Below are 25,833 nucleotides of genomic sequence, written 5' to 3' on the forward strand. Positions count from 1 at the left end.
TTTTTTGTATAATTAGTTAGTATATCATTAAAAGCAGCATAACTTAATACAAAAATCAAAAAATTTAGTCGAGTATTTTTCATAGTTTTTCTATTAATACATTTCACACATTTACTATATAGTTCATTTTAGAAAAACAAAATCAAATCGCAATCATATATGTACATACATTTATATTTCAGCTTTTATTAGTTAGTATTTGCAGAAATAATTCTGAATGTGTGTTTTTTAGTTTACTATCACGCATACACAAATAGCATGTGTATGGCTGCCATTCACAAAATAGTTGCATATTTATCTATGTATGTAAATCATTTTTTATTAAATATATTTATTTAGTTAATATTTTTCGTTATTTTTCAAGCTATTTCCTTTTTTCAAGTATCAAGCCAAGACAGCACAGCACGCTTGGAATACAGAACTTAGTCGCTTCACAATTCGTTCACTTAGCATTCTCCATACGCTTAATTAACGTTTATGTGTTACATCTGCTTCTATATTAGTTCTCATATTTAAATTTTTTTGTTAAACAATTACTATGAATAGAGTTCTCTCTTTAATTTTTATATTTTATATGTAGTAGTTCCTATGTATCACTTTTCAAAGCTTTTTCCTTTGCGCATTTGTTCGTATTTTAGCCGCCCATTAGTTAGCTTAAAATTTGTTCGCTGAATTTCCTATCTTCTTTTAAACTGGTATAAAATTGCCACTTGTCGCCAGTAGACTCGGGCTTAGACGCTTTCTTCTTCACCATATTCGGTCCATTGCTCGTCCAGCGATAGTTGTTGCTTGAAAGGTGGCGGCGGCGTACGTGTAGCGCTGTTGGGAATAAAGTCAAAAAGCGTAATGAATGAATTATATTTAGAGGTTTTATGCGTATGATATTTTGCAATTGCAAAAGCTTTCGAAAAAATGCAAATCAAATGCGGTAAAATGCAACTAATAATATGAAGATAAATTAAGATTTCAATTAATGTTTTTGTTTAAAGTATTGTCTGTTAGTTTGAGAGCTTAATGTACCTATATTTTTTATACCCAATGCAAAAAGTCAACGAAAATAATGACATCAATGCAAAGCCTCTAAATGAATTGAATTTTGGAATCTGGGTGTAACCCGCCACCTACAGGGTATTGAGAAAATCAATGTCATTAACGCAATTATGATACCAACAACCAGAAGTTCAATATAACCTCTTTCGCGAAGGCTGTTTTAAGTGTTTTAAGAGCTGGGAATCATTAAGGCGATTCCCATCAGAAAGATAAAATTTTAAAAATTTTAATTATGCTCTCAAGAAATTTAAGAGAATCTTGTTTAGATTATTTAAAAACTCCTAAATGTATGCATTGGATATAAAAAATCGTTTGCCATTTATTTGTATGAGTCAATATATGCGTTTGTGTTTTATGCTGTTATGTACAAATGTAAAATGTGTTAAACCAAGGCAGCAAATCAATGAAAGTGAATGAAATTAGCAGTGATAATGTAGAGGTTAGTCAGGTCTGAACTGCATTCTCAGGTATGTAAGTATGAATTTGTAATTGTATGCCTTTACTAATTTCCAACTTGTATGAGCGCTTTATTAGTACCAGAAAATTATGATCAACGTGACTGAAAGCGCGATTTTAATAGTAAATCAGTTAGTTAATTCAATCAAGAAATTTCACAATCACGCTACTTTGATAACAAACTGCAACAAGACAAACGACTAATGATTAAATGTAGCAAAAGTAAGTATGTATGTAAATTAAGAAGGTACTAACTACAGCAAATAAGAACGCAGTGAGCGTGTGTATGAAGTACGCGCGACCACAGCTCAATAAAGCACAGCAACTACACGTAAGTAAGTGCTGGCAGGTATGCAACTTTTTAAATTTCTCTGATGCGATTTAATGAACTGCAGATGAACAACTCATTTTTTTCGCAAATCGTACGGCGAGCATTAGTTAATGTAAAATGACAACAATAAAATGCATCAGCAACAACAAGAACAACAGCAAACAGTTAATGTTGAAGAATGATGCCGAAAGTGGCTATTGATGGTTAACGCTGAAGCCACTACAGCCTTTAATGCACCATACAGAACGTGCACAAAGTGAACAACAACAATAACTAATGATGACAGTAAGCAACTAACTCGCTTCATTGCATTAATTTGTAGCGCTTGATTTACTGGTTCGTTGTTGTTGAATATAACAGTTCGCTTAATTTGTTAAAATATGTAACGCCTAAATATATGCATCTACGCTTTGGCGACTGTTGCTCTCGGTGACGACCTCCTTCATTTTCCATCTGATTTGAATTAACGTTCTTAGTTTTCGAATTCGCTTGTTCGCTCGTTTGGCTTCACTTATTTCTTGGTAGTTTCGGTTATTAGTAGGTATGAGAGTTTTTCTTATTTTTCGCATTGTTTCGTTTTGTTTAGTTTTCTTGTTGTTTTTGTCGTAGCTTTACCCAAGTCCCCACTACCGCGCTAGACGCCATGGGCTTGCTCTTTCTTTTATCGCTTTGTTTTTACTTTTCGTCTGTTGCTGTATTCAAAACACACTGCGTTCCTTGCATTTAGCGCCTCACAATCTACACTTGAATGGCTTAATTAGCATTGCTAATTCGCATGCCAATCAAAAGTTATAAACAGTGTTAATCGCTCAAAGTGGTTTGCAAAGCCGACGCCAATAATTTGCAAGGAGCAGGTGACTAATGATTTTTTTACGAATTATTTCTTAATTGTTTTTCACTTATATGCTGACGTTGTGGTTGGGATTGTTTTGTGGTAAAATTGGCAATAGGTATAACAATAAAATATTTGTCGTTTGTCGTTATGCTTAGAAATCAGTTATAAGCAACCCTTCCGGTCATAATTGCCCACGGCGGTAGGGAGATCGTGATGGCCTAGAAGGTGGCAGGTAGTAAACAGGTGTTGTATTAGGGTATTGGTAGGTGGTGATTTATACGTTGGTGATGTTGAAGTTGATTGTTGGTTTTGTAAATTTTTTATTTTTATTTTGTATTTGTTTTATGTCGGGTTTTTGGTGGTCGGTGTGGTGAATAAATTAGAAAGAAATCATATAGTAAGTATGGTAAACAAGTGAATAAAAGCAAAATTGTTGAATTACACTGCAATAAGCGGTTTGTTTTAAAAAATATTGCATAAAGTATGGCATAAGATTAAGTATTTAAGTGTACAATGAGGTGCAGAGAGGTATATAAAATTCCGAAACCGAATTTTGATTATGAGGAAGCGGTTTTTAAAAACATGAGTTTTCGATAAGAAATTCACGTGTGATTTATGTTAAATAACACTGGATCACAAATTTTAGTTTGGTTTTTGTTCGCCAGACGCCAATATCCATTTTCTATGTAGAATTGCTCGGTGATTCCGAAAATAGAGTTATTTTTTTCTATGGATACGTTTTCGAGATATTTGCAATTTACCGTTATTCCGCTTAAAACAAAAAATGGTTCCACTTAATCACAAATATCTTAGCAATCTTAAAATGAAAATCAAAGCTAATAAAATTCGCCATAAAGCATATATACATCACTTTCCGATAGGACTGATAGTTTCTGACAAATTAATTAATCATTCCAGTTTTTTATATTTTTTATTGAAAAAAGGAAAAAAATCAAACTTTAACAGAAGAAAAATTTAAAAAATAACAGGTTCTGTGCCAAATTTTTACATTTGTGCTAAATCCTGTTCTGTTACAAAAAAAAAAAAATCAGGTGTACGTGGCGTATGAGTAACTTCCTTTCCTGCTCATTTTTCATACAAAAAAGCTTTGCTTATTTTCATTTGACCACTCATTACTTCTTTATTTATCCCTCGCTTTCCTTCATTAATAATAATAATAGATTGGCGCTTACACATATGTTAGTGTTTGACCGAGCTTCTCCTCCGATTTGTGGCGTGCGCCTTGATGTTGTCACACAAAGCGGAGGGACCGAACGGCGATTGTATTGTTATGAGAAGCTGTTTCTCATGGCAGAAATACACTCGGGGGTTTGCCATTGCCTGCCGAGGGACGACCGCTGTTAAGAAAAAACCTTTTTTCTATATTTTTGCGATGTTGCTTTGACCAGGGTTTGCACCCAGGCATTGTGGAGTGGAAGCGCGCACTGCTTACCACTACACCACAGCGGCCTTCATTAGTAACTGGATTTTATTTTTGTAACAGAACACGCTTTAGCGCAAATGCTAAAATTTGACACAGAACCTGTTATTTTTTTAATTTTTCTTCTGTTAAAGTTTGATTTTTTTAACAGTTTTATTGAAAAATAAATAAGAAAAACTGGAATGATTAATTTATTTGTCAGAAACTATCAGTCCTATCGGAAAGTGATGTATAACTGTTTTATGGAGAATTTTATTAGTTTTGATTTGACGTATCTGGTTTTAAGATTGTTAAATTAGTTCGTGAGATATACGTGATTAAGTGGAAACACTTTTTGTTTTAAGCTGAATAACGGTAAATCACAAAAACGTATCCATAGAAAAAAAAATTAACTCGATTTTTTGGAATCGCAATTCTACATGGAAAGTGGATAGTGACATCCATTGAATATTTTTGCTATAAACCAGTGTAATTTAAGCCACGAATATTTAGTTAAAATCTTCAAATAGTTAGTTTTTTCTTGTCATATTTTTCATTAGTTTTATTAAATTTTTAACTAATTTTTTATATACATATGTAATCCGTTTTTATTTTTAATTCTTTCAGATTTTATTTTTATTTTATTAATTTTTAAATTGGTTTTTATAAAGGTTTTTAGTTCAAAATTTAACCGATTTCAATAAAAGGAGGAGAATATTTTTTTGTAAGTACACTGACAATCAAAAGTGAATGCATGGTGTTTTTTTTAATATTTGCAATGTTTTTCAAGTTGAAATTTTGTTGTTATTTTTTTATAAAAATATGGTTTATGCTTTAATTAAAACCACATACATAAGTATAACTTTCAAACTTTATACAGAGCTTAGAATTTTCGTATAAATTTTGACCTTTTTAATCTGATTTTTAATGATTTTTAATTGCTGACGGCTTTTTGCACTTTTTACCATAAAAAGGGAATGTCTTGTAGAATAAAATGCGAATGACCGTTTGCAAACAAAATTAAAAAATTAACGCTATGCACTTTTATATGCATAAAACCGAAAAAATCATTTTTTAACCGCTTAAAACTTGATCCTGTTTCGCTCGAATTAAAACACCGATTTAACAAAAAAAAAATAACAAAAAAATTTTAACTTGAAAAACATGTCAAATATTAAACAAAAAACACCATGCACTCACTTGATCTACTGGTTGAATAAGGAAAAATGAATTAGCAACAAGAGTTTACGGGGTGCACATCGATTACGCAGGTTCGATCCCTGCGGAAGTCTAGAAAAAAGAAGTCTGATGAGGAGATGTGGTGATCTCCGAAATAGCTGCTATAACTTCTACCGCTTAGACTTTGTTGCTTTTTCAATTTTTCCTAATAAAAAATCTTGGTACAAAGCTCAATAAAAATATTAAAAATATAATTAATTTTTAATTTACTAATTACTATTTTTTCATAAATTTTTTGACGTTTGAAATTAAAATTATTTGTTAACCTTTTATTTTCTGTCAATATTTTATGTATTTTTTTAATTTTTGTTTTCATTTATTTATTTTTTTTTTAATTTTTCTGTTTATTTTTCCATTAGTTTTTGCTAATTTTTAAATAGATATTATTTTACTTTTCAATTTTAGGATTTACTATTATTAGTTTTTTTTCTTTTTAATAACCGCCACCTTGAAAAATGTTTAACCGTATCATAAAAAAACTGCAACTCAATTTGAATTTTAAAAGTTTTTGCATACGTTTTACCATTCACCTGGTCTAAGCTAAATTATTATTTCATATAAAAATAAAAAATGTAATTAAAAAATATAAAATATTATTTACAATTGTTATATACATGTAAGAGTTATCAAAATTCATAACTTATTTCTGAGCTCGTATTTCGTTTTGTGTATATTTTCTAGCTATGTGCGTGTGTATTTTGTGTACAAGTATGTATGTATGTATCAATATCTGAAATGTAATTACATACATACGCCGTGAAGTTACAGAAAGTCAATTTTAAAAATATTTAAAATGCTTAATTTTTTTAATGTTATAGTTTCTTTTATAAATTTTTATAATTTTTTCCTTAATTCATTTTACACATTTTTGAATTTGTACTTAATTTTTTTTTTGTTATTTTTTTTATTTCTCATTTTTTTTATAATTTGTGTGATCGATTTTGATGGATATTTACAACTTTTTCTGTTAAAAATAACCATCAAAATATTTCAAATAATTTTTTCTGTGTGCCAAAAAAAAAGATATTTCAACGATGTGCACTGTATTAATTTGCTTTTAGTGCACTACTATGCTAGCTTTTGGATCTACTAAAATTTTTTATATTTATAGTTTTTTTGTGATCAGCTAAGCTTATTATTCCATCAGTGCCATAACTAAAATCGATCTACCTATGTACGCTATACCTGTCTGACTGACACGCGAAACATTCCAAACGCATATGCATGTATGCACGTATGTATGTATGTTGCTTCTACCTACAATAACTGCTAAGTATTATCATAACGTTTACTAAACAGCGGAATATAAATAAATAGACAATTTAAAATTACCTTAACAACCTGGCCTTAAGTACTCTAAACCTTGTGTCAACATAATACATATACAACACAGTTTAGAATCAATACCTTTCGCTCACAAACAGAATAAACACATACAACATATGTAATAAAAGCAACAAAATTATCAAGTAACTGCCTTACCTCTCGCATGGCATTTCGTCCATATTCTTGGCGAGCGTCAAACGTTTGGCCTCCTCCTTCTTGCGGCGATCTTCTGCTGCTGCCTTCATTGGATCGTACGTGGAGCGTCGCTTCCACATGGCCATTTCAGCCTCTTTTTGTTTAGTGACTGTAAAAATGTATATTGAAATAGAATTACGATCGAAAATGCCACTCACGTTTCCAACAAAATGAGGCAGCATAAAACCAAATGCATGCAAATGCATTAAAGCGTGATGGTACTCACCCGACTGGTCTCTACGCACCGCTGATGAGGCTCGACCACTGCCGCCACTGCCACCACCACCACCGCCAAGCGTAGTGCCGCTGGTGGTCATGCACGAAGCCACCGAGCGTACACTGCGATTGCTGGTGCGTGTCGGATCCGCACGACTCAGCCCCATCGATGAGCTACTCGGACTACGTTTCATCACATCGCCGGCCAATGTTGATGTCTTCAAAGTGCTTTTCGATTCGTTCTTGCGTAGAAAATTATTGCCCTGCACTGGTTTGTACTTCGAAATATCCAAATACTTGGGTTGCACGCGTTGATTTGTCAACTTCGCTGCTGAGGGCACGGCGGCGGCGGTTTGCAGTAGCTGCTTCTTCGCCGAGGCCAAAGAGTTGGGTACCTGTGATGCCAACCGACTGAGACTGGTGTCACGCGGCACTGACTGACGCGCCGTTGCGGCTCCGGCTGAACGTGGTGCATTGCGTATGCCACGCCGTGGTAGTTCAGGCGTGTTGGGGCATGCCATTACGCCGCATGAACCGCCCTGCTGCTGCTGCAACTTCGATACGGGCGCTGAGGACGGCTTTCCCGAACCGGAACTGACGCCGCCGCCACTTACACGTTGCTTGCTACGCTCGATGCGCATCAGTAACGCCTTGTTGAGGCGCGTATTTGACAGGGGTACAGCTGATCTGTTCCCTGCTGCCGCTTGCATATCATCGTCGTGTTGGTAATAGTGCTCCGCGTCGTCATACTCTTCTTCGATCTCTTCAGCACCGCTTGAATAATACTCTTCGCCGATGTCATCCTCGTCGTTGATGTAATATTGGAAATTTTCATCGTAGTCCCCGATTGCTTGGCGGAAATTGTTGCTGCTTGCCGATTTTTTGATAATGCTGCTATTACTGACTGCCACCGCCGTTGCGGATTGCCCATCGCCGCCGCTAACCAGCGAGTAATTGTGCCGCGCCGCCGGTGGTGTGTAGATGTTGGAGAACTGTGGACGCGCCGCGCGCTGAGTCGTCGCTAATTTCGCCGAAAACGAACTGGAACGACGCAATGGCGACTCCTGACCACTTTGGCGAGCTTGCGCTTGTGCTTGTGCCTGCGCATTTGCCGCTGCCACTGCAGCTGAGCGCCGCGCTGGCGAGTTGCCAATATTGCCATCGAAGGAATTCTTACGCGCGCGCATTTGCCGCGACAGGTATTCACCGCTGGTGAGCAACTTCAATTGCTGCTCATTGAAGCTGCTCGTCATCAGTTGCAAATGCTGTGCATTGCGGCCGTATGGATCGTTCGAAGCGACACGCCGATGCAGCGGTGAGTAATGGTAGGCGCTTCCGCTGGCCGCAGAGGTAGGCGAGCCCAGTCCATGCTGGGGGCTGCCGCAGTCATCTGGCGGCGAGTACAGCGCTGAGGAATGGGCGTGCGAGCGTGCTGAGTGCGCACGTGGCGACGCTGAAGAATGTGTAGTGGGCGGCGATTTCAGCGAATTCTTGCGAGACAGAGACTGCTGCAGGTTGCTGATAGCAGCCGCTGTCTTTTGCAAATAAATATCCGCCTCTTCGTCGCCGACGCCGCCCTGTAGCAGCACATTTTGTAGCGGCGGGCGCGTACGACTTGCACTGCGCGCACGTCCAATCGAATGCAGCGGTGAGGGTATTTTCGAAGGACTCTTTGGTGGCTTGCAAATGCCCTCGGCCGGCTGGCCGCTGCTGCTGTACGCGCCGCTCGACAACGTTGGATCGCTTGAATAGTCACATTCGCCTGACAAGCGGTAACGCTCGGCTAGACTGCGATTCAGCTTGGCAGCGCTGACGCACTGTTTACTATTGTAAATGCTATCGTCGGTGAGCGAATCGGCAGCAGCTGTATCGGAGGCGCATGTGTAGCTGCGCGTCATCAACGCCGTATGCGACGCGTCGGCATGTACGCGCGTCTTAGACGTTTCTGAAGCGAGGCTGCGTGCACGCGCATTACGCGCCCACTCCTGTATCCAATCGTTTTTCGTTTGCGCCGTCTTCAGCACCGCCGCATCGGATAGTTTCTGGTGTGTTGGCGTCTCCGGCGGCGATTCAATGTAACTGCGCGTGGCGGCAAACTTCGCCTGTGTGTTGTCCTTTTGATTTGTAAACAAATTTAAACGATATTCGGCCTTTTGGTGGTCCGTGAAGCCGCCGCCTGCGTAAGCGCTGGCCGTGTTTGTCTTCAGCTTTGTCTCATTGCTAACATACTCTGAGGAATCGATTTGTGATGTGGACAACCCAGATTTGCGAGTCAGCCGCGGACGTGGATCGAGCGCGCTCTTCTTGGCCAGCACGCCGCTAGTTGTAACGCTCGTGAAGCAACCTAAATCACCGTCATCTTCCGTAGGCGTCTTCTCCTCGACTTCGTCCGCGACCGGCGGCGCAGACTTTGTTGCCGAGGCGTTGCGTAGCACACGTGACTTGATTTTCTCTAAGTATGCGCCAGCCGACTCATGCGAACCCAGTATGAGATCGCGCTCAGTGTAAGCGCGCGGCGATTGCGGCACTGGTTCCGCCTCCGCATCGTGGTAGTAGTTCACCTCGAGCACATTTGTGCGATTGTTGTTCACATGCACTGGTATCTTAGTGTTGCTCTCACACACACTTGAGCTGAGCTGCAAATTCTTCGGGCGCTGTTGTGCTTTAAGCGCCTGCTTCGCGCTCTTATCGATGTTCATGAGATCCTTCTCCTCCTCGGTGTAGTTATCGCCATCCAGCGTATACGTCCCCGTCTCACTAATGTTGTCTGCCTCCAGGTTGTAGTTCTTCAATTCGGCAAGCGGGGGTTGCGCGCACAAGAAATCAACCTTTTGCAGCGCTAGTTGCATAGCGGTCGAGCGTGGCGTGAACTGCGTGCGATTCGCGACTAGGTTGACCGCGCCTTTGGGCAACTGCAGCGGCGGTGGCTTCTGCTTGCTGACGTTTTTACGCGTTGGTGGCAGCGGCTTTTGCGCGCTGTTGGCACGTTCATTGGCGTTTATGTGGGCAGCGCGTGCTGCAGACGGTGTCTGCGCGTTTCGCGCATGCTGGCCGGGCCCCCCCTGCAACTGTTGCTCCTGTGTGCTGGAACGCGGTGACCAACTGTGGCGCTTGCTGGCATCCCGCACGCGCGACGTGCTACGATCACGCACACGCAATTTCACCTTCGACGCATCTCCGCCGCCGCCGCCGCCGAGAGCACCATTATCGTGTGAATTGCCTGCTGTGTTGCCGTTGTTGCGCGCACTGTGGCGTGTGTGGCCACTCAGCGGTGTGGCAGATACCGAGCTAGTCATTGTCGACTCCTTGTTGGCAGCATCACCCGCTTCCAGCTTAGACATGGAAGCGCCGCGTCGATGACGACTCTGAAAACGCTCCATCATGCTTTTGTAACGCGCTTTCGCTGTCTCCGGATCGCAGCCGCTGTCATTGAAATTGTCGATTGTAAAAGCGTACGATTGTTTATTGGTTGTTGCTGTTGTTGTGGTATTAGTGGCATTGGAAGCTGATGAATCATCGTCGTGCTGTAACGATTCGCTATTCTCTGCACCGCCGCCGGTAACGATCAGCGCCCCCATATTGATGTCCGACATTGTGGACGGTGTAACGCAACCACTGTCACTGCCGTTGCCGTCGGCACTCAGCTTGCTTTTGCTCAAATCGACAGTCGAACCACAGTCGATGCTGCTGCTGCGGCCATGGCTTTCTATGCGTTCGCTTTTGCTCAACATTTCTACGAAAATATAGGAATTGAGAGAAAAAAAATACAATTACATTAAGCGCATATTGCAATTATTAAGTGAAAACGAAATGGAAAAAACTGTGAACAAATTTTACAAAATGTACAAAAATGAAAATGTGCGCAAGTGATTGCGATTTGTGCAGCTTTGGAATAGCACAAGGCAGTCAGCCATTGGCTGAGTCGCAGCGGTGAGGTGGTGGGTTGGCGGGTGCGGCAAAGTGAAGCAAATGTACCAATTTGTTTCATACGCTTTGCTTTAGTGATTGTTTTTGATTACCCTCGAGCAACGATTGCATACGCATGTTGTTTGTTACATTTGCTGTTGTTGCTTATTGGACAATTACGTTTGGTGTTATGGCACAGTGGAGCGAAAAGATACATTTACATACATATATATAGTCATGTGAAAAATGACACGACATTTTGACTATTTTTTTTTATTTGTTTAATGTTTATTACATTAGACTGTATCACCAAAAAAAAAGTTGTGGCTTTTCCGCCGGTATTACAAAATTTATAATATTTTAAGACGTCCACCAAAATATTTCGGAGAAATATTAAGATTTAAGCGAGCTGGACCGGTTTGAAAATACATCCAAAAATAGAGTTTTTTTTATGAATAAAAATTATTTTTTAAAGAACTTTTTGAATAAAGTCCCCTTCAGATGACAAAACAAATTAGGCTAAAAAAATCTGCATAAAAATATTTGATGTTTTCACACAAAGTGGAAGGACCTACAGTTTTACGCCGACTCCGAACGGTGATTGTATTTTTTTATGTAAAGCTGTTTTCCATGGCAGAAATACACTCGGAGGTTTGCCATTGCCTGCCGAGGGACGACCGCTGTTAAGAAAAAACCTGTTTTCTCAATTTTTTTGCGATGTTGCTTTGACCGGGGCTTGAACCCAGGCGCTGTGGAGTGGAAGCGCGCACTGCTTACCACTACACCACAGCGGCCACCAAAAATTACTTGTTATAAAAAAAAAATAGCAACCATTAAACAATCAAAAGAAGAATAGCCAAAACTGGTCAAAATGTCGTGTCCCTAATATTTTTGGCGGTTATGGCTCGATATGTTGGCAATGCATGCAGCGCATTTTCAAGAGATTTTTATTTTGTATTGCATCAAATTTTTGAATCCAGTTTCAAAATCAACTACCTACTCTTTTTTGCTTCACTGAAGCCCCACTCAGTTCATTTACGTGCCGTTTCCTTACAGCTGCGCATAGCCAAGCCGTACGCGCATCTTTTCACACTTCAGTGGCTGGAGAAGTTCAAAGTTCGAACGCAACAATCGTTTTACATTTCTTCTCCACTGAACTTTGCCTCGCAAGCGCCGATATTCCACTTTAGCTCATCAACGGGAACAGTGAATTTGTTTTTTCGACCATCTATCGCAGATTTTCTGCGTTTCACTTTGAGTTTTCTCTTTTATATTTTGTTAATTTTTTTTTTATATATTTTGCTAATAAAAGTAAAAACGTTAGTAGATAACAATTTCGTTTCCACTATAATTACGCGCAATCTCTATAAATGCTTATAATAAACAATTCAGCAATGCCCACGCACATATGCACATACAGATATGTATATTTATTGTAAATATAAACAGCGAAAAGGCAGACCAAGCATACACATGCTTACGGTGACCATATTTATGGGGGCCGAATACGCTATTTTTCGCACAAAAGCTAACAGATCTTAAAACCTTCTTCAATGATCCTAAATGTATTAGAGCTGAGAGACCACCCTTAAAGAAACATTTCAAACTTATAGGGTATTTTTCTCGAGATTTTTACCCCACAAAATTTGTTACAAAAAATTCCTAAAATTTTAGTACAATAAAAGTGGATGTTTGAAGTAGCTAGGACTTACGTTAATTTTTGGATTTTTTTTTACGGCGTTACGCATTTTTTTTCGTACAAATAATAATCGGTAATATTTTTTAACCCTTAGCCACCTAACGCCGGTCACAGTGACTCTACCGCTTTTTATTTTTTAAATATTCCCGTTATTATGCAAGCTGCGCAGTTGTCCGTCTATGTACTTTTTCTTTTCTCTCGTCAGTTCGTTTTGTGCAATCAGGCAGTCAACACGTGTACCAATTCAAAAACTATTTACTATTACAAAAATTACTATTTGCAAAAATTATTTACAAAAACTATTTTAATTGCGATTTAATCGCGCCAAAAACCATTTATTATTGAAGTCCATGTTTTTAAGTTATAAAAAAAAAAGAAAAAAATTTTAAGTTCGAATATTTTTTCCTAATTAGATCTCATTTTATAAAAGTATCTACGTTTTCTTACAAAATTCGTATAACAATGAATAACAAATGTTATTGAAGTATGAAACTTCTTTTAAGTTAATTTTTTGTTAATATTAATTAAATAAAAGGTACAAAAGAGTTATGTGCGGTTTTTGCGTGTTTTATTATTATATTTATACTTTAAACACTAAAATTAAGTAAGGGGTCACCTTGACCGACGTTAGGTGGTAGAGTGTCTAAAAAAGACGTTAGGTGGCTAAGGGTTAAAGAGAAGCAAATGAGCAGCACACCTTGCACTTGCACTTTGTTATAATAAATTTTAATGAGCTACACAACTTCAAACCAAATGTTTTTCTACAGATTCTGATTAAAAAGATTGGTGAAACTTTGCAAAATTAGTTTTTATAGTTTTTTTGCACAACGTCGGAAGTTTGGATTTATATGGTTTTTGTTAGGAAAAGAGCTTTACAAAAGAAAAATAGCCAAACTTTGCTAAAATGTCGAGTTCTAATTTATATTTTGGTCACTGTATGTATTTCTCTATTCGAATCACAGGCATTCAGATTAGACCCTAATAACTTGTTATGGAGAAAATTACGATCACTTAAAACTGGCATAAGCTGGCAAAACTTAGGCATACCATTTGAATGGGCTGTTAAGGCATCGAAATGCCGAACACTGAATATGGGACAAATACAGGACATGCAAAGGAATACAGTTCATTTGGCGTCCCGTATAAAATAAAGAAATTACCAGGACAATTGGTCAAAAAAGAGGACTGTCCCATTTAATACAGGACGGATGGTCACCGTACACATGCTACATATGTATGTACATATATAGAAATGTATATTTTATTAGATCTGAGTATGTAAGTGTGTAATTACCAATCTTATTATATCTGCGTTTTGCGAATGCTCTGGACTTGCTTGGAGCGTAAACAAGCAAATGGAATGCGAAGAAGTGGTAATTATTTATATATTTTAATTAAGTAGCATTCTGCTAAATAGTATTATTACTAAGTAAATTACAATCATACATAAATTTCTAGTATAATTGCCAAGGGTATTGACTGCAGTTTTTGAATATGAAAATTTTATCTTAGTCAGCCTTCTGAATTCTTTTAAATAATCAAGGCAATTTATGTATCTCATAATACCTGCATTTATACAACCAGATCGACATTTTGAACCCAGTATAACCGCTGCAGACAAACCCCAAACAATAGCCGTCGGGGAGGGGCGCGTGAAGAGGCGTGATGTTGATATTGCTGGAGACTATTTGATAAAACACGCGATTCAACTCTTTAAAAACCAAACAAAAATTGATCACTTTCACAAATTTTGACAAGGCAGCTCCGTTGCTGTTGTTGTTGTTGTTGTAGCATCTACCCAGCCTGCCTAGATCGGCTTGTCTCTCAATGGTTGTCATCAAACTCAACTAATGGGAGACCCAGGAAGTGTGCAACTCCGACTGGGCTAGTCCATAGGGACAGGGTCGTTAGTTGAGTGGGGCTTAGAGGGCATGCGAAGGTGATTCGCGAGTAGTGTGATGGGACTCTCCGCATGCCGGGCACTCGTTGGGCACATCTGTATTTATCCTGCCCAAGTAGGAATTTAGCCTGTTGCAGTAGCCAGAGCGAAGTTGGGCTATGGTAGTGCGGTTCTACCGAGGCAGACGAAGCTCTGTCTCGTCCACGTTAGGTGGTTGTGTTCCCAGAACGGCGTTCACAGGTCGGCAGTCGGTGTAAGTCGAGACCGGCTCCGTGTGAATCTCGTTGTTGGCCTTTCGGTATGCAATCGGGTCCAGAGGTTGTTTTTCGTTCGTCAGTTCGTATCGATTGCCTTCTGACGTGCCTAGGCGAGGGCACTGCTGCAATTGTCTTTTCGGGTGCCCGAGTCTATGAGACATCGTACTAAGAACTGCAGAGCATCGTGTGGTGGTGCTGTGACGACATAAGAAGGCATGCGGTTGCAATCCCATAGCGTCGTGTTCTGGCATGTCTGTAGCTTCGTCCGATGCGTCCTGCTAGTCCCCGGCGACCACACGGGCGCTGCATAGTTTATAACCGGCCGGTAAATTGCTTTGTATGTTGCCAACAACTTTTCTTTGTATTTGCTCTAGGGGTTTAAGGCTAGCGAATTAAGGACCTTGTTGCTGCTCTGTTCGATATTGACAATTGAGGTTGCATTTTCCGAGGAGAGCAGACTATCGAAGGTACTCTGAGAATTTTTTTGGTTATTCACCATCGGAAATGGTTCGCCATCGACGTGAACTCTCAGCTGTGGTCTGCCCTCCTTCGTCCAGGTGGTAAAAAGGGTTGCCGAGGATTTCGTGGGGGAGGGTGTTAGGCTTCTTGCAGTGAAGAGTCGAGAAAGTTTGGAGAGGTCACCGTTTACTTTTGAGCAAAAGACATCAATTCCATTCCCGGACACCATTATCGAGCAGTCGTCAGCACGAGAGACAATAGATTCCCTCTGATTATTGAAGGAGCTTTAATAATTAAGAAGCAGCGGGCCCTTATCTGTGGAACCCCCTGTTAGCTCCCTAAACGATTTATCTTTAGTTCATAGTAGGTGCATTCTTTTGCAACTGAGCTACAAAAGAACACTCGCTTAAATGACGAAATACCTGCAAAGCAACAACACAAACTCGGCTATTTATCACAACACAAACTCAACTATATCCGATATAAATATCTCCGAGCTCGATTGTTCGAATTTAATTTGCTAACATCCGGCAACCCTTTTCAATAAACTAGAACCACGTAAAACCAAAGCCCTTTAATTTGACACCACATTTTTGAAAATCGAACGAACAATACATGACCAATCGTGGAGCTAAATATTTAACGCGTCAAATCTCCGAACCCAATTAAGAAGCTTCATTCTTTTATTTATAATTATTAGGAGAAGACTTAAATCGTTTCCGTCTTAAAATAAACGTCCCGAGAGACGAAAACAAAAAAAATCCCATATAATTATTATGAGAAGACGTAAATCATATTATTAATGAAATAAACGTCCCGAGAGACGAAAATAAAAAATAAAAATTCCATATAATTATTATGAGAAGACGTAAAAACAAAATAAAAGTCCCATATAATTATTATGAGATGATGAAAATAATTTAAATTTTAACAATAATCGTCTCGCGGGACGAAAACAAATTTTCCATTGTTGAGTAGTAATTATAGAGCAATATTTAATTTTATTTCTTATAATCGTTATGGTCTCTGAAATCGTGTAAGGTCGGTATTATGCAGAGAAACTTTTGTTTGGCAAATTAAATGGCACAGGGTTGCATGCTGATTGTGGTTTTCGTGACTATTGCCAACACGAAATTATGATTTTATATGTACATATCGTGCACAAATTAATATTTTTTATGATATTGTATAGACAATTAACTGTGGCCTAAGCTGTAAACCTCCTACATCATAAATTCAGTTCTCTGTCTTTCGGTATCACTGCGTTTTTTGTGTATAACAACAATTAAAGCTCAGTTAGTCTAGACTTAATTTCCGTAACTTAAATTAATATTTTGGCCAACCTGTTATATGAGAAACTATGTTAGCGGTTAGTTAAAACTTAACTTACCGTAAGAAACTTAAGAACCTGTAGATTTTAGGTTCTTAAGTTATGGCCTTACGGAAATTGAGAGCGGTGAGGCTTGCCAGACTCTCGTTTTTTCTGTATGGCAACACTAATTTTACAACAGTTTGGCCAACAAAATTAGTTTCCTGTGAGAGTAGCCAAACTCGCTCTCGCCGAGTTTGTTGCAACAACAATTGCACGCTGTTTGCCAAACAAAATTTCTGTATAGCACCGATTTAACTTCTGACTAGGAACCGTTGCTCAGTTACTCTCTCAAAAGTGTTCTCACATACAAGTTTTATGTCTATAGGAACGACTTCCAATAAGTTCTGACTAAATCCTGCATACCGGACTGCTATTGGAACATTTAAATATTTACTTGCCAGAAGCAACGCTCTGGGCGCTTTTAAAGCCAACTTATGAAACGGTATGCATCGAAAGGCAATTAAGAAAGGAAATATGGCAGAAAGTAGATATGGAGGCAGATTCTCTGGAAGTATGAGAGCAGCGCTCGGAACAGTCCTCTAAATCGCTAATTCCAAAAATTTGGGTGAATCGAACTCAGTCTGTAACCAGCTATGGTTGCTGTCGAAAATATTTCCGCTGCCTCGGGTTAGAGGATCCGCCTCTGTTCCCTGTATGCACTGCAGATTAAGATGTGAAATATATCCATTTTGGGCGTTGACGCTATGAGCAACAAATTCGGAGCATAATGGCGAGGGATATCCTGAGGACTATAAAACATGGAAATAAAAACCGGATAATAAAACATTTTCTTAGTAAGCTGACTCTGAAATGGCTGCTCCATAAGCGGCCAGTGTCCTCACGGCACTCTCACATCTTTTTCCAAACGACTATACCGACACCAGATGAATTTTAGTTTATCCGCTTTCTTGGCTTTAAGTTCAACGAGCCGAAATGCCAGCAAAGTAAACGTTTTCACGACAGTAGGGCGAACTTTACCAGGACGACCTGGATTTACTTCTTATTCCCAGATTCTTATCTCCAGCATCACTCCTCAAAAACTCTTTAGGGAATTTGTATGAGGTTACAACAACAGGGGAACTTTTATACTACTAATAGAATAATAACGAAAATTACAACGCTGACACGACAGTTGGGTGTTAGGCAACCTTAACCTTGCTAACCATCGAAATCCTACTCATTTATCCGGGTCTTTTGATGTAGGCAGATCTTGGTAAGCTACTATAAAAACATGTACATATCAAATTCTTGCTTTCAGCGAATATTAGTGTGTATTTATAAAGATATTGACTCAAGTTGGTTTTCATCTGCTCCTGAGTTTGCGTGGCATCTGCGAAGCAACCGGCCTATGCATTAAGCAAGAATATTAACTAAAGTGGATGTAAAGTATGGCCAAACGCACCTAGCAGGTAGCAAACAACATTGCCATCACTAAGAGAAGAAACATGAAAGGGATAGAAATGAAATAAAAAGAGGAAACTCGACGATCGTGGGCGACGAGTTAAAAAAATATTGTATTATTAAAAAATATGAAATTTGTATGCAAATGAGCGCACAGGTGACTAAAAACCAAATTTGGTTAAAGACGTTCTTAAAACTTGCAAATTATTTGCTTTGTCAAAAAAAAGAAAAACAAAGGTAAAAACCGAATAACAATACAAAATGAGTCATATATGTCAGGGTGCGACAAGCTACAACCTGAAATGGCTGCAGTAAAATTCCGTCGAATGTTGTTGTAGATAAAGTCAGATACGCTACAGATTAGCGCAACAGAATTACAAATGTGGCCAAATCAACAAAAAAAAAAACTAGTACTGAGCTATGCTGTTTAACAACTCTATACGGCTAAAGGTGAATCATGGCTTAAGCACTTAGCGCATTGTAACTCATGCACAATCGGGAGTACATATATGCATACATACATATATGCATAGCTATGTAAACATGCATGGAGTGGTTGAAAATAAGTAAACAGAAGTTATAAAAGGTAAACAAAAGTGTAAATGGAGAAATGTTGTGCACAGCAAAAAAGTTTCTAGCCACACTATGAATGCTTTTTTTTGCAAACTCACGCAAAATATGTTTACAATAGGCATAAACATAGATTTTTAGCTGACTACAGGTTTTGAATACTTCAGGAACCAGCATTTTAACTAATTGAGGTCTATCGGTCAAAGTATACTCAACGCGCAGCTGAGCTAATAAAACTTAAACTCATACACATTCATACGTTCATACTTTCCTGATATGTAAAACGGTGGACCAACTTACAAAACATTACTTCGAATAGGATTATTTCGAAATGCCAAAATGTCTAATGACACCACACGCAAAAAATAGAAATAAAATATATAATTTTATTATAATAACAATAATGAAAAAACTGTGCAAACCGAATTAGGTAATACGCGAATATGCATATGTTTGTGTATGAATGACAATTAACATTTTTAGCGAAGTCAATGCAACCGCGCAGCCAGCCGCCATCACACATAGACATAAGTCACAATGAAGTTAACAATGAACGTAAGCTTTAAATGTTGAAAATACATGGAAAAAAGGCAAAAATATACATGAGCGTACGTGTAAGACGCGAATAAAAAAGCAGTTTATAAAGATAAATTTACTGCGAGTGAATGATGCCGTGATTATTCCGCTCTAGCTGGATTGGATTAACTCTTATGCAGTGATTTTATAACTGTATGGTGCATAAATGCGAAATATTTATGTAATCGAATGAGCTCAGGAGAAGAAAATAAGACCTATTTGGGAACGCAGTTTCAAACTAGACTCTTGATGACTACTACCTAATAGTGCCTGTCATACTCTTGCGTCAGATATATCATCTGTGCTATAAATACATACATAGCTGATTTTAAAACCGAGTGCAAAATTTTATAGAGAAAATTCGGTGACCTAGATTCTAGATGATAATGGGGCTTGAAACAATATCTGTGTTCGTATGGAATAGTAATTTATGTCTGGAAGCTGGTTTTAGTATAATGCGGCATTCCCTTTATTCTTTAAAAGGCAAGACATTTTTGGATGAGACTTTATAAGAATATTGACTTGCTAATATCGGAACTATTTCTCGCACCTTTATTTGCCAAAAGTGGTTCAAAGGCACGGCGCAAGTGAGTCATTCGCAATCGTATGCTGCGAATGCCGCATTATACTAAAGCCAGTCTTTCGACATAAGCTACTATTCCATACGAATAGAGATTTGGTCACTGATGGGTGTGAATCTGGAGAAAAGGTTTCGGGGCCCAGCCAAATCACAAGCCCCTCAGTAAATTTGTGCGACGTCTCATTGTAGAGTGCGGCGGTGATATCAGCCTTGTACTTATTTTTCTTAAAGATTATATTTCTGTATGTTTATCGAACCCTAAAACATGTATTCTGTTCTGAAGTATCAATCATTCAAATTAGGAAACTTCGGCTGCTCTATTTCATTACACAGTATCCAACATTTTCTCGGAAAATCGGGTTTTTATAATTTGGGATATACTGTGTGTTAGACGCATCTTTTAACTAGGCCTATTTGTTGATAGCTGCAAGATTTTCGGAGATACGACACATCTAAAACCTAGTATCTACACAAATTTTAATCTTTTCCCATCCCAAAGCAAAGTATCTGTTTTCTGTACATCAAAAAACAGTACAGCACATACTGTGTTTTGGAATGGAGCAGCCGACTTGTCGTCATTCGCATTTGAAAGTTGTGTCTCTCTTCGACCTGTCATATTATACTACTGACTAATAAATAAAGTGCAAAACCGCGTATCAACAAAATGCAAAACCGCGTATGTGAAGTTGTAGAAATTATTTTCTAGAGCGTAGAATCACTCATATTTCAAAATAGTTATCTTTTTTAATAAAGCAATCGCATTTCTGGCTAGTATATTTCCGGTCGAATGGATAAGGATTGAGCCAAGAGCTTGTGTGAGCAAATCCAGTTTTTGGCAGCCAATGTCAGTTACGCGGTTTTGCAGACTGACGATACGCGGTTTTGTACTTTAAACGACGATATGTTTAGTTAGCTATTTACTTTTTCTTGCCTACTTTCAACTTTGCTCACCTTTTTCTTTGCAAAGCGGTTTGCCAAAGCAAAATTTTGCATTTGAGTCATCAACTGCCGCGGCGAGCCCAACTCCATAGCCAACATCACCAGCACCAAAAAACTCTCTTTCAAAATCTGCTGCGTTAGATGATATTGCTTGCGAATTACTAAGATAATGCGAGGATGGGCGATTTTTTAAGTGTTGGTGCTGCTCAATGACATCATCAATCTTCTTCAGATTTTCCGGTGTTGTATCGGTCTTCTCATGCCCGTCTGAAAACGAATCGCACTCATAGTCAATGCAACAATTGCTCATTGGTGTATCTAACAATTGCTGATCTTGTTGCTCTTGCTGCTGCTGCTGCAGCAATGTTGTCTCGCCTAATTTGCGCGCTACATCACAGTCATACGTTGATGGTGTTGTTGGACTTTCATATGACGAGCGGTCAACAGTTGTGTGAAAGTTTCGCATGCCATCGACATTCTCCGCACCTGCGTTTGCGTTTGTGTTCGCGTCTACAGCGGTTGCGGTATCATTCGTCGCATTTATGTTTTCCATTGTTGCCGCTGTGGTGTTAGAATCATTTGCGGTCGCGTATGATGTCATATTGTTGGTTAAATATTCATAGACACGCAGGCAATTTTTTTTTTTGTTTCAGTTTTGAATTGTTTTTCCCTTTTATTGGCAAGTTGAGAGAAAACGTGCAGGTATCTGCTATTTGGCTTCGTGTATGCTATTTGTAGTAGTGTTGAGAAATTTTCACGCTTACTAAAAATGTTATAATAAATCAATTATTTAATTAACTAGGCGTGTTATACGCTGGGTCCGCGTTACTGCGCCTCCCCGCGTTTCCTTTTTTGTAATTTGCTATCCTGCCTTTCACTGACTTTTCCTGCTGTGTTGACTATCTTGCTGCGTTAACTTCTTCGCTCATACTATTCTACTTTGTGCGTTTGTTCTTATCACTAGACGTTACAATAGCAAAAGAAAATATGTAGGTGCTGCGGTTGGCTTTGGGATGCAAACAAATATGCGTGTGTATGTGTGCGTCAATGTGGGGAGAGGTGGATGTCGCTGGGTGATGTGTGCCGATGACTTCGTGGCTTTTGCGCGCTTATGGATTTGTAAGTGCGTCCGTGTGTGTAAGTGCCCGTGGGTGTTACCTCTCCGTCGGCTATATAGTATTTATTTTGTTTTGTTCTGCGACAAGTTAAATTCCTGTTCCCGCTGCGGATGTTGTTGTTGATGTTTTCGCAAAGTTCGTTAGCATTTAGTGCTGCGAGTTAGGCGATGTATTTTTCATCGTACGAGTTTTGCTTGGTATTCGATTTGCTTTTATATTTCAGACGCGATGCGTCCAATGGCAGCCGCGGTCACTGTTGTTCTCAGCAACATTTTTGCCAAAATTGCTAATTATTCAAATGCTAATTTTCCGATAGATTGATTGTTGAACTGCAGGAGAACTTAACATGCAATGATGTGTAATGCGATTGACTAACGTGATGATTGGGCGGTTGGTTGCTCGGTGCTATCCGGGTCGGTAAGTGGGCTGGTTAGTTTATCGGTTGGTTGATTAGCCACAAATCAGCAACTGCGTAGAAAATATAGAAAAATTAATTAAACTTAGCGAAAAAATAAATATTACAACAACAACATATGTAATTACAAGGCAGGCGCGTGTGTTCTCGTAAATTTTTGAGTTTCGTGTGTGCCCATTTGAAAACTTGTGTGCCTACAAACAGACACTAATGCATACAGTTTCCAATTTTAGCATTTTTTGTACACAAAACACTCTTCGAAAACTATTCGTGATCAATGGAAACAGCAAAATAAGTTCATATTGGAAGATTTTCAAGGTTTTCTTTATTCTCGTATTTTAAGAAATTGGGCGCATTCGATTTTTTGTTTCAAGTACCTATCCCACTTGTATACTGTTGGGCTTCCATGCAAACACGAGTGCGTCAATGGCATTGAAAACTGAAAGTGAAAAGGGGCAAAAACGGAGAAAAAAACACAATTACAGCTACCACAATTTAATGTCAGCTGTATCAGATGCTTGTACACGTCCACTTTGCCCATCCACATGTAGTAGAAACGTTCAACGGCCAAGGGCGACGATTCACTGCCTCGGCCTATTTGTGTTACACAAAATACGAACAAATAGCAACAACATTAAATTTCGAAACTTCATCGGTCTACGAACTGCAAAGATTGTAGCTACTTTTTCTTTTCACATTTTTTCGCTTAGTTTGTTAAGTAAATTTAATTATGTATTGCATTTTCCATCAGCGCTTAATTATTTAAATTTTATTCCATTTATCATGCTAATGAGTTCGATTCTTAGAGTTATTCTCGTCTCCACGTATTATTTGTTTATACCTATAGCGAAATTTTTAATCTTCTTTTCTATCGTTTTCAACGTTTTTTTCTTCGTTGTTCCTTTATTAGCCCACAATTAAATTAATAGTATGCGGCAAATACACGACTACTATCCGCGCATTTGGCCTTTTGATGTCCAATCGTCTCTATTAGCAAAAGCACTGAATCCAATTGGCTTATACTAGTGGTCATAGCCGCTTGAATTGTTTTGACCAAGCGGCCAAGAGCGTGCATTTATAATTAAATTGAGAATGAGAGCGACAGTGCTGTCGAGTTATAGAGGTGTATATAATAACCGGTTTTATTGGAACTTTATTTTAGTTAATATGTAACTTCTTAGATACATATAAACCAGCTATGTTCCTATTTTGAAAAAAACTGTATGAATAAAACGGCAATAGCTAAAATCAGTTCGATCCGGCTCTCAACACACACCCAAATACCAGGGTTTTCCCGGCTCCAACGACATGGATATTGTTAAAAGTTAAAAGCTGTGGTTTCACTTCTAAGAGCCACAAGGCTAAGCTTGTGCATTGGATGATAGTCTTTTGTGTGGAAGGACAACTATCTCCATCAGTCTTCAAACTTTTATTAGGTAATCCAGTGCGACTATTTTCCCAGGATTGTTATTCATTAAAAAATTGTCATCTTCGAAAAGAACTTAAAATAGCGTTTCCACATCATCCTTACCTCTAGCAAAACTATCTTAGACAAGGTTCGTTCGGGTCGTTCCGCTGCCGTGTATCCTAAAAGTGAGCGATTGAAACGAAAATTTATAAGGAATTTTAACAATTTTATTTTTAAATAACTTCTAAGATTTATATTTGCAATAATTCACCTGAGCTCCAGGTATCTTCTTTAAAAATCATACACTAATTTGAGAGCCACTACTTGCTCTCCTGAACACATTTTCTGATTTTAGCCAATTCCAATCAGACCGAGCAAGTCTCACCGATTTGCCATCGCATTCAGCCAATTTGACAATTGCATATGGCACAACAAATGAGGGAAGAACTAATGAATGGATGTAGAAACAAATCGTCGCAACCATTTACTACTTTCTACAATGATTGCACACAATACAGCGTTTTTATATTTACTTTATGTGCATTTTGTTAACAAAGCGCTTTAGGCCGTAGAAAAGCGTAATGTATGAAAAGAACAGGTGGGTGTCATTGTTGAACAGCGTTGAATTTGGTGCAGGTGTATTTTACACACCAGTAAACACCACAAACGGAAGCCAATTTGCGGTCACACCCTGACGAACAGCAAGTTCAGCAACGCTCTTTTCCAATTAGAATTTTTTCATGTGTGAGAATCGCACTCAGCATACAAAGAACACAAAAATTGGTTTTATATAGGTAACTTTAAAAACTCGTAAGGATTCACCAGTGCCTGGACAAGGGTTTTTTTTCTATAAATGTAACGTTTGCTCAGCCAGTGTATGGCCAGCTTTTTCGTCTATTCCTTGTACAGAATTCACTTATCACAGTAACAACAAAACGCCTGCTCGGGTGCTCACTCGGCGCTACGCTTTTGCGACGGGAGCTGTATTGGCATTTTGCTTTTTTCACCTCTTTGCCATTAGTGGGCAGACATACTTTATTCTTATTTTACACAAATTTCGAGACACAATTTTGCACCATTTATTTATACACACATTCTTAGATATTTTGCTTACATAGTAATGCAATTTTTTCGTTGATTATTTATAAAATAACCACCAAAAACCTACCGTCAGGAAAAGTAATGCTGCCTTGTCGTTGTGCATAAAAAACTCTTCCAATTAGGTCGGTGTTATGCAGACAAACTTTTGTTTGCCAAATTAAATTTCGGCTGCTTAGTTTGCTCGGAGGTGGTTATGTCGAGTTTGGCACAGGGTTGCACGTTCATTATGGTTTTCATGGCTATTGCCAACACGAAATGAGAATTTCAGATGTACATAACGCGCAAAATTTAAAATTTTTGTATATGACAACACCGAATTTGCTGCAGTTTGACCAAACAAAATTAGTTTGCTGTGAGAGTCGCCAAACTCGCTCTCTCCGAGTTTGCTGCAACAACAATTGCACGCAGTTTGCCAAACAAAATTTCTGCATAACACCGACCTTAGACTCATCTGACATTTCAAAGAGAGCGAATGTGTCATACGCATATTTCGTGCGCAGGGTTGCATGCCATTAAAGGAAAGTACTTTTATTTTTAACCAGATATTAGTTTCAAAGAACGTAGAACGTTGGTAGCAACTTTCACCTAAAATGCTACGGAAAGTGAGTACCGCTATTAATTTGTTCCAATTAATTAATTAATAATTATAAAATAATGTTAAACATGTATTTTAATTTCTTCAAAAGATTGAAACATTGGACGTTTTTTTTACTTTTGTTTTGTTTATTTCATTAGGGCTAAAAAGCAACCATGCGTGCAGGAAATTATATGGCACTTAAAATTACACCTCTGAAAAGCCTGTCTCCATAAACGACTTTCACCACAGTTTTTTTGATATACCGATAACAATTTTAATTTTTGGCTGAGAAAAATCTTTGTTGTGTGGTTTTTTCTGTTTTTCTCTGAAATTTATTTTGAACAGAAAAAAATTTAACAATTCCTTGAAATAAACACATCAGCTTGCCGTATATCGATAGGAGAAGACAAATATTGGACATGGGCAGAACTAAGAGTGAACTAAATAACCAAATTCGAAGCCTGTTTGAATACAGCATGGAGGAAAA

General features: G+C 38.4%; 1 protein-coding gene across 6 annotated transcripts; it reads right to left on the minus strand.

Moving 5' to 3' along the window:
• Positions 1–133: 133 nt before the first annotated feature.
• LOC118739328 lies at positions 134–24,891 on the minus strand. Of its 6 annotated transcripts, none has more exons than XM_036470588.1 (6): positions 23,176–24,777; positions 22,638–23,101; positions 20,740–22,313; positions 7,079–10,801; positions 6,814–6,961; positions 134–819 (listed from the first exon to the last, which is right to left on the minus strand). In XM_036470588.1, the coding sequence occupies exons 3-6, from the start codon at positions 21,326–21,328 to the stop codon at positions 732–734; spliced, it is 4,548 nt and encodes a 1,515-aa protein (XP_036326481.1). In that variant the 5' UTR covers positions 21,329–22,313; positions 22,638–23,101; positions 23,176–24,777; the 3' UTR covers positions 134–731. The 6 variants fall into 6 exon arrangements, 5 of the variants coding, with proteins under 5 accessions (XP_036326481.1, XP_036326478.1, XP_036326482.1 ...); XR_004992999.1 differs by lacking the exons at positions 22,638–23,101; positions 23,176–24,777 and adding exons at positions 1,762–2,890; positions 24,837–24,891 and having other exon boundaries at positions 731–819; XM_036470585.1 differs by lacking the exons at positions 22,638–23,101; positions 23,176–24,777 and adding an exon at positions 24,837–24,891.
• Positions 24,892–25,833: the final 942 nt, after the last annotated feature.

Source organism: Rhagoletis pomonella, unplaced genomic scaffold (assembly GCF_013731165.1).
Source record: "Rhagoletis pomonella isolate Grant_MI unplaced genomic scaffold, Rhpom_1.0 Rhpom_scaffold_00005, whole genome shotgun sequence".
In the NCBI taxonomy this organism is placed as follows: Eukaryota; Metazoa; Arthropoda; class Insecta; order Diptera; family Tephritidae; genus Rhagoletis; species Rhagoletis pomonella.

What these genes read in the sequence shown, in the direction of transcription:
- LOC118739328 (XM_036470585.1), bottom strand. Translation starts at nt 21,328, where the DNA reads ATGACATCATACGCGACCGCAAATGATTCTAACACCACAGCGGCAACA. An exon ending in ACCGCTTTGCAAAGAAAAAG is followed by an intron (nt 10,802 to 20,739) that starts GTGAGCAAAGTT and finishes ATATTTTCGTAG; the next exon opens with AAATGTTGAGCAAAAGCGAA. An exon ending in GGTGCGTAGAGACCAGTCGG is followed by an intron (nt 6,962 to 7,078) that starts GTGAGTACCATC and finishes ACATTTTTACAG; the next exon opens with TCACTAAACAAAAAGAGGCT.